At 40.9% G+C, this 12,841-nt stretch overlaps 1 protein-coding gene across 4 annotated transcripts in view; it reads right to left on the reverse strand.

Moving 5' to 3' along the window:
- Nucleotides 1-12,841, reverse strand: part of cald1a (caldesmon 1a) — an 88,043-nt gene that overhangs the window by 39,466 nt on the left and 35,736 nt on the right. For 3 of the 4 annotated variants that reach the window (XR_013792656.1, XM_079552459.1, XM_079552457.1), the window contains exon 2: nt 8,193-8,278. Coding sequence is in view for 3 of the 4 variants with exons in the window: in XM_079552459.1 (XP_079408585.1) it covers nt 8,193-8,269 (77 nt within the window). In the remaining variant the exon portion in view is untranslated. Of the gene's footprint in view, nt 1-8,192; nt 8,279-9,068; nt 9,176-12,841 lie in introns of those variants that run through there. The other variant, XM_079552458.1, reaches the window with a different exon arrangement.

Consider the following 12,841-nt stretch of genomic DNA (forward strand, 5'->3'; position numbering starts at 1 on the left):
TGAAGAATTCAGTCACTGAGTTAGTTTTAATCTCCGCACATGTATTTTTGATCGCCACGGCTAGCAACAGCATGCTAAAGCTAGCAGAAGCATGCTACTAATCAAGGCTGGGACAGAAACTCTGATACAAATTACCTCAAATAGCCTAATAAAATAAAATAAGTAACCACGGCTGTAGTGAACAAATGTTTGTATTTTAATTTAAAGGGGGGGTATTATGCAAAATCGACTTTTTCAAGCTTTACATCATGTTATTATGTCATTCCCTCATTAAAAACATGCCTGAAGTGTTGCCTTGGCACATTCACGTATTTTTGAGTAATCTGTATAAACTCTGATGGCAGCCATTTTAGGGATAGGTTTGCCTGAGTCCTCCTAGGAACGCCCCCACCTCCCGGAGACGCCTCCAAGCTTTCGTCACCAGCCGAGTAACCAACCACTGCTCCTCAGCAGAACCCCCTCCCCACTGATGCCACAGACAGAGTGTGGGGGGGCGTGTCAGAAAGGGTCAGAGGTTCTTAAAGAGACAGAGGCCTATTTCAAGACATTTGCTACAGCCATTTTGAGAGAGCAATTTTATACAAGGCAGTTATTCTAATTTACTGCAGTTACAGACCAACAGAAGGTTTGGTTATCATTGTAGTGTGCTATAGACTGGTGCTAAGTGATTGAAAAAAGCATAATACCCCCTCTTTAAGAAATAACTGATATGACATATTTGCAATGATCAGATCCCTTCATGTGAGTTGTTTGTATTATGTAACCTAAAGCCTGTCATATATTTAGTGTAGAAACGTCCTGTGATCCTTGTTGAATGTTTATCCATTAGTTTATCAATAGATATTATTGATATATATATATTGATTATTGATATGTAACATCATTGTAAGAGAATTAACAATGGTGTTCAAGAGGATAGATGAAGAATAGGCAGCAGTCTGTCTGTCTTATACAGGAGAGGTTTATTTACCATCGGTGCGGACATGAACTCGAGACATTGCGCCAGTCCTTCCATTCAAGTCTGTCAATTCTGTCTACAGAAAAGGGATAAATACCCTCTCAGAGCGTCATACTGATACGCAAGCAAAACAGTCAAGGCTATGACAGCGATAGTACGACTGTACAGCTTGACCCAGTATGATAAATAACAATTTAATCTTATCCTCTAACACTCCTCCCTTTCAAAACTACAGCTTTCTAGAGTGAAAACATGGTTTAACTATCCTTTTTCTGTGGAAGACCCCAAAAGGTGTTTACTTCAAAACCTTTTGACCATTACGTTACTTTTTTCTTTTCATTTTTTTTTTTTACACCAAAACGGGAATCAAGCCGCCAAGTGTAATTACTTGTACCTATGGGTTAGACACACAATGAAATCACAATGTATTTGTAATATGGAGGTACACAATGTAATAAGACATAAGACCCTAGCTCTAACTCTAACCTTACCTTATGTTTTGTTACATTATTTACCTCCAAAGTACTAATACACATTATTCCAATGTATATGTACTACACAGATACAAGTTATTACAGATTGTTACAAAGCAGATTGCAGTTTGGTACAATGTATTAAGGTAGTGTTAAATAAAGTGTAACCCAAAACACTACTCCGGGTTTGTTTCTGACAAGGGAATAACATGGTTAAAAACAAACAAAAAAATGTTTTTGCAAGATACAGTATGTCTCCTTTATGCGGTATTAATAAAGCAAGCCTATGTATTTTTCCCAGCAGGACAGACTGAGAAAGAGCTTCTTCCCCAGGGCAGTTAAGGCCCCGTTTGGAAGCTTAATTGGACATGTCATGAGGCCAGTGAGTAAATCGCTGGTCAGCACTTGAAATGACTTTTATGATATTTATCCAGGTTTTTTATTGATGTTTTATATTTTTTTATGCTGGTGTGCAAGGGAGTGCTCTTAAAGGAACAGGCCTTACCTTCTTTGGGCTCTCCCAAGCTTTTCTACGGGCACGCACAAAGACCAGACAGGTACGCATCAACTCGTCTAAGCTCAGGTAAGAACATATCTCAGTATGGAAAAATGGTGGCCTTTAAAATGAATTTCGTTGTGATTGATTTTGCAATGACAATAAAGACCTATCCTTTATTCTAGTTGTTGCCATCAATATGTTACATATCAAAACAAACCGAGAAATTTGAGGTGAGTTGAGAAAGTGGCAAAGTGATATAGTGAGATTTGGAGATGGGGTAGAGACAGATGTAGCAGGGAGAGTGATGTGGTAAAAATGAGCCACATGGGGAAGTACAGTTTGAGTCGGACCGGAGCAGCTGCAGCTAATGAGGAGAAGAGTCTGGGTGAGCCGAGAGGATATGATCAATAGAAGCAAGGAGAATCGAAAGTCTCTGTTTCTTTGTTTATTGTCTTCTTTGCAACCTCCATAATGTATGAAACTTTTCAATTCATGTTTTGTTAACATGAATGTCCGATAAACATGCTAGTAAGTATAAGGAAAGCATATTTACTCTATCCATTTTATTATTTGCACCTAAACTGCAGAGCTCAAACTTTTACTTTCGGAAACTGTGCAAGAAAAATCTATCTATTTATAGTTGAAGCTGATATCTCCCCGACACTGAATTGACTGGGAAAATTCCACATGCAGGCACACTCTTCAGAGACTTAAGGAGAAAAAAAAAAAGTGCAGTAGACATTCCTGCATGATTGGACCCATGTCAGCGATCAGAAACATGGTGTAGCATGATGAGTGTGTGAACCTCTGCAGAGCACATGTCTGACGGGGAAAAACTCAAGAAAAGGGCTTCAAAAATCGAACTTTTGGAGGAGGGAATTGCCTCAAGTATATTATTCCAAAGGGAGTATTATCTCTATAACGTCTAAAAAACAACAACAACCAAAAGCGTACATGCAAGTAAAACACAGTGAATGTCAAAAGTAAGCTTCAAACAACTCTAACAACTGCTTGATGCATAAATCTACTTCTTCCTGCCACTTGCAGATAGCCTCGTATACATGCTGGTTAACACATGGACAAGCATTCCCAGTAACTCAAACCGCAACATGCCGACAGCCCTAAAACAATACTTAGCACTCACATTTAATGACTTACATTATGGAAAGCTGTACTTTCGAGCACGAGGGCACCAGATCTTTGCCTGCAAGCCAGGAAGCAGGTCTAGAGTTTACAGTATGTGCCTATAGAGATGGATTTACATGTGAAATAGAGGTAGTGGGCTGTAGACACTGCACAGAGAAGTGAACAGGGCTTGTCAAACATTCATTACCTGATCCAGAGCCAAGAGTAAACTGCAGGAAACTCCTATAACATGCTTTAGTGAGCACCAACACTTATCGTTATGCAGACTGTAAGCCAGGCTGCAGGAATTTATATATATATATTTCCGTTATTTGCCAGGGGTGAGAATAACAATGTGAAGAACTGATTAAATATGTGTACTGAATATACGTGAAACTTTATTGCCTTTATTGCCCCTTTGATGCCCATTACCACTGTAAGAGCTAAATAACATTCAACAAAATTCTAAATATACAACAAGCGCGATACAAAGGAAGTTACCTAAGAGTAGGTCAGTTCCATGTCCTGCTGCCTTTCTCCCGTTTGAAGAGTTCCTACTCAGCTTACAGGAAATGAGGCAACTTGTGCAGGAAATACTTTCAACTAAAGCAACTCATTACACTGGATCGAACAGGCTTCAAATGAACACTTTGGTTGTGAATTTCAATATTTCAGGCCGATAGTTGGGGATTACAATATCGGTGCTAGATCGGGACGGTAAATGATCGAGACTTCCCGTTTTTTGCATTGGAAAGAGCGAAGTCAGAGCCCTCGAACAACTTCTTAGGCCTCAGGGGAACGGAGAAACATCGCATTGAAAATTTGCTAGCTTGTTTGTTAATTATAAGTTTCACTAAACCTCAGTCAATATGGACATTCAGCAACACATTTTGAAGAACAGAACTTGGAGAATTAAATTGCTGAGTTAGTTTTAACCTCCACAATTGCATTTTTTGATCGCCACCCAAAATGCCGTGGCTAGCAATAGCATGCTAATGCTAATGGCAGCATGCTAACGCTAACGGAAACTAATCAAGGCTGGGAAAGGAACTAGGATTGAATCACGAAAAGCAGCAATTCCCAAAGTCCGGGACATCGGGACCCTTATTGTTCCAAAAAATCTCCCAGGGCCCCCAACAATAATAATTTACTATGTACATAATAATTAGTTGTTATTTACAGCTAAAATTACATGAAAATCATCTGCAATAGCTAAATGCTGATTTAAAGAAGTACATTTCAGCAAATACATGTGCATTTCCTTCCAAAATCTGTGCTTTTTCAATGTACTTGTTTTGTAAACCAGTTTTGGGGGGCCCCTGCAGTGCCTCTGGGCCTGAGGATTATAGATCAGATATCTGGAAAATCGGTCAGCAACATCAGCCGAGCATATTGGCATCAGACAATAGAAATCTCCCAAAAAACGCATCGGCCTTAGGAAAACCCGTATCGGTCGACCTCTACTACTGCCGTCCCTTGATAGTCATCATTTCAGAGATTGATCGTTCCAAAGCACTGAAACAGACAAAAAAGAGCCCAAACTAAAATCAATAAACGCATGTAGCTATAACGCATGTAGCTACAACGCATGTAGCTATAACGCATGTAGCTACAACGCATGTAGCTATAACGCATGTAGCTATAACGCATGTAGCTACAACGCATGTAGCTACGGGAGCTCAACATACGAACATGCTTTCAGACTGGGTTGCACACATACTTCAGTGTTGGGTTTTATTGGTGGCATTGAGCACGTGCCTCGCTCTAGGTGTCGGCCTCGGCGCACTTATACGGCCTATGGGACATTCGTTGCGTGGAGGGCACACACATGAATGCAATCAGACATGTACATTTGAACCAGCCCGTGCAGCCAGGCCAGTAAACAGTAACACTTATAAAATGTTCAAGAATTTGGCTTTGTGACAGGCGTTATTGCGTGGCCCCCACGCTCCCTGCGCTCTGCCTCTGCTCTCACTGCACTCACTGATGGTTGAATGGAAGTGAGCCAGGCAGACATGTGGTTCTCACTGCAGTTAGACCTACGGGCACTAAATACTGATTGTTGCAATGCTTTGGCACAATTGGAAGCGATGCAGGCAACAGGCTCAGGGTTACTGCGGCTCCATAGTGATGAGTGAGTTCTTATCCTTGAACCTCACTCAATAATACGCCTATTGATCAAATTTGATTCTATTTAATTTGTTCCTGATTAAATAAATACACATGGCTGATTCATGAACTTAGACATATCTTTTATGCAAACCTACGCTCGAACAAAACTAATACTTTCCTCCAGTATCATTTTACGCACAGAAATCTCCCATTGTCTAGCTCTGCCTTTAATCACCGCACCCAAAGCGCTAGAGGCAACTGGGACAATTTGACAACACTGATGCGGCAAAAAAAAGAAGCAGGACGAGTACGAGACTAGCCTGAAGTGACAGAAGAGACCCCTTATTAGGGTCTGGTTGGTTTGATTTGCATCAGTTTGGGTTGTGCTTCACTACATCCCAGTTCATTAAAGAGTAAAGCCTAAACTCTTACAGTGCTGAAAAGGTAAACACAAACAAACAAACTTTCTACTCCCCTCAGGCTACCCCTGAAATGTTTTATACTAATATAAAACCAAATATTGCATGTCTTTGAGTCTGTAGTCATTAATTTATGTTTGTCCAGGCAACAATATGTGTTGAATACAAATCACCATAACACCCTTAAACAGAACAGCAGGAGTGCGGGAAGTTTACAAAACCATAATAAAACAAACTAAATTCTTATGTCATCATTAGAGTTGCAAATATCTATAATGTTAAATGGAAAAACATTGCAAATAATTCAAAACTCCAGAGCAGAAAGTTTAAAACTTTTTGACTGAGTGATTAAAGTGTTAAAGACATGTTTGCATCACAGGTTATCAAGTGCTGAAACTGCATTTCATAACAATAAACAATCTAATTTTGTTACAGATAGTACCAAACGTTTTCTTTCTTAAAGCAGTACTAAGTAACTTGTTCATCTTAATAAATCCTTTTTGTAGTCCCTCTGGGGGTAATACAAATGTTAATGGGATGATTGGGGGTTTTTCAGCTCCCCCTGGTGTCTCTGGCCAGAAAACCACAATTACAACTTTGCTGCCACCGGACCGGAGCAACTAATTCACACTAATGGAATCACGGAGAAGAAGCTAACAGGCTAACGGGCAAAGCTAACTCTGAGCTTGCGCCACTTAAGCACTATTTACAGCCAGGTTTGAGTGAAAGAAACTATCACCATTGTGTAATTGTATGTACAATATCCCGCTCTCCCTTCGCCTTTTCTGTCAGCGTAGTATTTACTCTCACGGACAATTGATAAATAAAAAAAATTGCAACTTGATACGACACCTGCAGTTGCGCTTATGACCTCTTGGGGCAAGAGTTACTTAGTACTGCTTTAAGGCAGAAAAAAGTAACTTGTGCCCCTAGAGGCCATAAGTGCCATTGCAGGTGTTGTAGCATGTCGCGTTTTTTTACTCATTAATTGTCTGTGAGAATAAATACTACACTGACAGAAAAGACAAAGGGAGAGAAGGATATTGTACATCCAATTACACAATGGTGATAATGTTTTCACTCACACTTGGCTGTAAATACTGTTTAAGTGGCGCTAGCGCACAGTTAGCTTTGCCCGCTAGCCTGTTAGCTTCTGCTTTGTGATTCTATTAATGTATTGGTGGCTCTGACCCGGAGGCACCAAAGTTGCAATTGTGGATTTCTGTCCAGAGACACGAGGGGGAGATGAAAGACCCCCCAATAATCCCATTAACACTTGTATTACCCCAAGAAGGACTACGAATGGGATTCACTAAGGTAAACAAGTACAGGTTTAATTCCATACTGGTTTCTTTTAATGATGTTGAGCCCTAAGTCTCACAAGAGCTGCAGTTTCTGATATTATTATATGTGGTCCACTCAAATTATCATGCTGATTGTACGACATCCACGGGCAATAGCAATTACATCTGCAATTTATATTTTAAAGTCAAGATTCAGCCATCAGATTGTATTTTATGCATGTCCAGGAACAGAAAAATTTGGGAAAAGACAACGTTAACTGGAATGTTAAATGCAAGAATCACATCGCAGGTTTAAACTACAGGTTAACGGATATTAAACATATAAGACCCCACGCTGTTTATTGTGTTTTTCATAGAGGAAATCATAAAGATAAATAATTGGGGCCTTGCAAACCTTCAAATTGCAACATAGGGTGTGCCAGGTTTATCCAATCAGCATGTTGTTACCTTGAGGCCCAGTCTTGAACATCGGTGTGTTCGATGCCCTGCACGTATTTGATATGCCATAAAAATGAATGATTGTGAAGAGAAGCATCTATGTATTCAGCAGTGGTCAGACCGGTATTGGCTTGATACACCGGCCTGATCGGGAAACTGGCTCTAATAAAACACTTTTTCAAAGATGCATCAAACGTCTGGTGACCTTGGGCCGTATCTCGATCCACATCTCGCACGTCGTTAATTGGAAGGGCAGGAGACTTTTGTAAAGAGACCCAATAAAACATCCTGGCACGCAATGTATCAAGTCCTTCGCCGTACTGAAAAAAAGCCCTTTTACTGTTTTTGATTACAGCACTTGGCGTGTTACCACTCAATCATTTTGATTAAGTGAACTTTAGTTGAATCAATTTCTTCCAGTGAATCAAAGCTGGGCGCACAAGAAAAAGCAGCCGGAGAGAGAGAGAGACAGAGGGAGAAGGCTGGATTTGATTGAGCATTCCCACTTAAAGGTCATCAGATCGCTTATCACATTTCTTATCAACCTTTTTCTCCCGCTCTCTGTCGGGGAAGCCAATGTTTGCAGACGCCAATATTTGCTGAGTGATGTTTTAAAAGACCAAGAAGAGGAGGGTCCAAGCCATTAACGCAGTCCCAGCTTTGGCTCGAGCGTCGCTGCACTCACTGACAAATGTGACACTATTAAACAGCGTGAATGAGTGCAGCGTCGCTCCCTCTGTCTGCGCATGGTAGCTGCTAATGAGGAGTACAAAGACAGCCCTTTGCCGGAGTTTTGTAAGGGGAATTAGCTTCCTTAAAACTGCTAATCGAAGCAAGTAAAAGAGACAGTAATTTGGCTCGTACCGCTCAGCTTCGAGACGCATCTCCTCGCGCTTCTGCCTCCTCAGCTCCCGGCGCCGCTCAAAGTCCATTTCCTCCATGGCTATTCCCTGTGGGACACACCAGCAAACACAATGTAAACAAAGTGGTACAGAGGAAGAATGTTTCAAAACTGTGGGAACATAGCAGTCTAAGAATACACATGTCTGATAATGGAAGAGACGAAAAAAGTCACAGTCTGACGTTTTCCAGCACATGTAAAAGCATTTGGGACATGCAACAACAACAAAACACCACTTAAAGCATGTTCTTGATAAGGATGTAATGTTATAACATGGTTAAAGGCTGGTTGGATTATGATATATCATTAAAGCATTTCAAGCAAGGTTGTTAAATGCAGAATTTATGTGGAAAATCAGCTCAATCAAGTGCAATCCATTACCTTAAAACAGTGTTCAGTGCTTGTGGTTTGCCAAAACAAAGCAAAAAAAAAAAAATGCACATTGAAGTGATTGAGTGAAATGTTTATAAGCCATGACAACTGGTTTATATTCCCAAGGCTCTGTCGATAAAGCATGGCCGAAGAACATGATTCAAAACAGACCGGACAACAACCGGCATACTGAAGGACATAAGGAGGAGTCAGAAGCCAACTTGTGTTGTTAATTCAATCAGCTGAGAAGAGACAGTAGAAATTCCCTGTCTGGAAATGTCTGCCTCTTGCCTTAAAGGACTGGGACCACCCAAGAGCTACCCACACTTCAATTACACCTATACAAACATCACTAAACATTGTTCCAAATCTAGTGCAGACATGTGGAACAAACATAGCATAGTTTGGAGGTATCCCGAGATAAATAATAGCATAAAAGATTTAAGTGCCATGGGATTCTGTCATACCTTGTGATCACCTGTCTTGAACAATGTCTCTCTCCTTCACAACATGCCAGCTCCTCACAAAGCCTTGTCCATAGAAAATGTTTCTCCGTCTCCTTCCTTCACTGCTGTGGGACCTCCTACATCCCATGGACTCTTCCTACTCAACCCCATAATGCCCCTCCCCTGTCCTCTTCCTCCTCTCCATATCAGGACCGCAAACCTTTCCTGTCCTGTTTACCAAAGTTAGACATATAGAGACATTTTGTTCTCAGCTTCCTGTGTTTTCTTGGTGATCGTTTACATCTGTGCAAGATTATGTGTCATTGAGGCTCCTTTCAAAAGGCGCCAATGCAGAATTGAGTTGAATTGAGTTGAGTTTTTCATGGTATATCTAGCAATAATGCGTTTGTACATTGAGAGCCCTAGCCTTTAGCTGTTGGTATAGCTTGAAGCTTTTATAGAAATAAAAGTACAGAAGAGACACACAAACAAGGAGGTTCATTCACACAGAATGAAAAAAGGCAAGTAGTAGAAGCCCGATTGAAATTAAAGTGCCAAAAACATTAGCATTTAACTCTGATATCAATCTGGGATTGAGCCGGATGAAATTGTTCGGGGGGAGGACACACTTTTGGAGCAGCATTTGCTGTTGATTTGATCAAGCACACCGCAGATCCATTAAGAATTTAGTTTTGATAAATGTTATGTGTGTTTGTAAAGTATGCAGCAGCAGACCACATGTTTTTCAGCCATCGCCGCATTGTTAATTATAATTCTTTTACTTCAAACCACTTTTGGTTCGGATTCAGCAAGATCAGTGAGAACTTGATTATATTATATTGGTCATCTGTTATATCCCTGGGGTTCAGAAATGTAAAAATATAGGAGATGTGGAGCAGGAGGTAGTTTTTTTTAATTTTTTTATTGTGATCGAAGAGAAGAACGAAGTATTGGAGAAGAAAGAGTCTGATGGACAAGTCCAGGATTCAGAATTTGAATGGAATGGAAACCAAAGGGCAAGAAATGGGAAGATGGACAACGGAAGCAGTGAATGAAACAAATTGAAGACGACACCAAAGGCAAAAATCTGTCACTGAAACATCTGCAGAATATGACAAAGGACGATTGGGCCACATTTCTTGAAGCACTGTAAGGATATCCCTAGGCCCACTACAAAGAGCTCCACAGAGTGTTTTTTTTTTAGCAGGTGAAGCCATTATAACACCTTTTGGCCAAGTCCTGCCGATTATTGCTCCTCGCTCGGGTCGCTCCCCTCATTCCGGGCGATCTGCCTGGAAGCTCACGCCTGTGGCCCACCATCTGAACAGGCCCAGGTCAGTGAGGTGGGATCCTCTGGCAAACAACATCCTGCTGGAGTCAAGCGCGAGGCAAAGCTTTTTTATTCTCTTTCTGGGTTACTCTGGGTTTGGACAAACAAGCTTCAAGAGAAATAAAGACAACAACATGATGCCAATATGGTGAGTAGAAGAACACAGTAATAAAAGCTGGGAAAGTCACTTAGTTTCACACATCCCTTGCCTCTCGCAGTATTTCACTGTAACGGCCTCAAAGAGATGCTTAAAATACCACGGTAATTTCCTTTAATGTTTAGACGTACGCTTTTTGTCATTTGTGAAGCAGAAGGCATTTAAACAACTGTAAATAAGCTTGGAAACAGCACAGAGGGAGGCAGAGCTGTAAACACAAGCCGGAAACTTAGATACAGATACAGTATGTTTCATAGAGTAACTGTAATAAAAATGGCGTGATAAAACTTTACTTTGAACACAACACAACAAGTTGAATATCATGATTTAAATATGTACAGTCAGTGCAAGAAAATAATGCAGGTGTTACTTCACTGCGGGAGGAGGGGATATTGTTTGTAAACTAGTTTTTTTTTGGACTGTAATTTCCATGTTGCAAAAATATGGAAGGGACACAGTAGGTCCTATTGCGAGGAACTTGTCGCTCCCAGTGCAAGTCTTCTTTAAGACAGTTTGGTCTGAAAGGACCACCCACACACCGTAAGCGCAAAAGAGGAAGAGACAGCATTCCACTGGGTTGAGCAACCTGGATGCAACAATCGTGACACTTGGATTTTTTTCAGCTCAGCTCGTCCCCCTCGAAATACACTACATTTGTTTCTGCAACAGCTTTCAGCAAACATAGCGTCTGCTTTATTTAGACCGTTCTACAGAATGCTAGCTAAATGCTTGCGATGAAAATGTGGCTCAAATATTGTGCCTTCTTATCGTTGCTTCTTTGTCAGCTGCAGCCATCCACAGCCATGACTATAATGACACATTTACCATTCAAATTACAACCTGTCGAGACTGCCAGACCTGGGATCTGAGACTGTGTATAAGTACCAGCCTCTTTAAGAGCCTGCCGAGCCCAGCAGATATTATCCTGACAGGCGTGAGCTAAGAGTGCCTAAACACCAAAACAACCCGCCTCATCCGCTAAAAGAAATGCATGTTAGAATTACAACAAACATGCTGATAAAAAAATCAATCATTTCATTATATTTGTACATATCTCTTTAAATACATGAAACTGTTGAATGGCCAAAGAAAAAGCAGATTGAATTCACCGATTTCAATGCCAGAGCCACTGAATGAGAGGTTTCAATAACAAATTCAGACTCTTCAAAGCTGAGGTCGAGGGGAAACGCAAAGGGCAGTGGTGTGGCTATTTTTGGCCTTTGTCGAATTCTCCAAATACTAGCTGTGCAATTGGTGAGAAAACTTCAACTTAGCTAAGGATGGTTACTGTAACACTTCATACGCCCGTCCTTCCTGAACCCTTTAGACAAACACATTAATCCTCACATTACGGCTATAGAGTTATGCAAGGAATGTTTGCTATTGAGCCACAGATTTTAGCTGACTTGAAAGTGCCTGAGAATGACTCGCAAACCAGTTGGAAAGAGCCCCTCCCCGGGCGTTCAAAGCGGCGAACAACCAGTGATGAGATTTAATGGGATGATACGCGGTAGTCGGGCACATGTTATTTGCTCCCCAGCTGCGCGGTTAGCAAACACACTAAAACAATGGTGACGTGTAAAAGACAGTGGTTACTGCGGCACTCCCATGTTTCCTGCTCTTTTCCTGCAGCCCCCGTGGATTCAGTGTTTCGTCGCTGACAGTGGCCAAAAAAAAAAAGCCAAGATCAGTAAAAACAGAAAAAATCGTACGCAAAAATCTCACAATAGGTACAACATAGACTTTCAGCGTATATTTTCGCGTGTAAATATAGAAAAAATTGTTCTCAATAGTGTAAGTTACATGATGTCCATCTCCAGATTTTGAGCTAGGTTTGGTCTGCACTACCTAAGAGATAAGATAAGCCTTAATTCATCTAACCATGGAGAAATTCACTTACATCAGCTATTAAGAAACACCAGGGTGTGTATAATAGACAGGAAATGTGCAAACAACTAATTAGTCAATAGAGGTATCTTATGTAATCTTAAAGGGGCAGAAAGTATAAATAATCTAAATAAGAACAGAATTTAAAATGTATAATATCAAAGTTGGCAGTGAAGTTTACAGTTAAGGCCTATTCATACTCCACAAGACGCAAGAACTTTGTTCTCGCACCCAGAGCTGCGAGAACAAAATGACGTCATTTTATTCTCGCAGCTCCTGTTCGGCAGGTCTTGCTGATGCATCAGCTCAGCAGAACTATTTCGGCAAGGCTGTGAGAACTCTGGTTGTGATTGGCTGGATTTTTAGTGGGCGGGGTTATTTTAGCGGAAGCGGGAAGCGAGAATCCAATGTTTACGTCCT

This window comes from Gobius niger (genome assembly GCF_951799975.1).
Source record: "Gobius niger genome assembly, chromosome: 2".
NCBI classification, from domain to species: domain Eukaryota; kingdom Metazoa; phylum Chordata; class Actinopteri; order Gobiiformes; family Gobiidae; genus Gobius; species Gobius niger.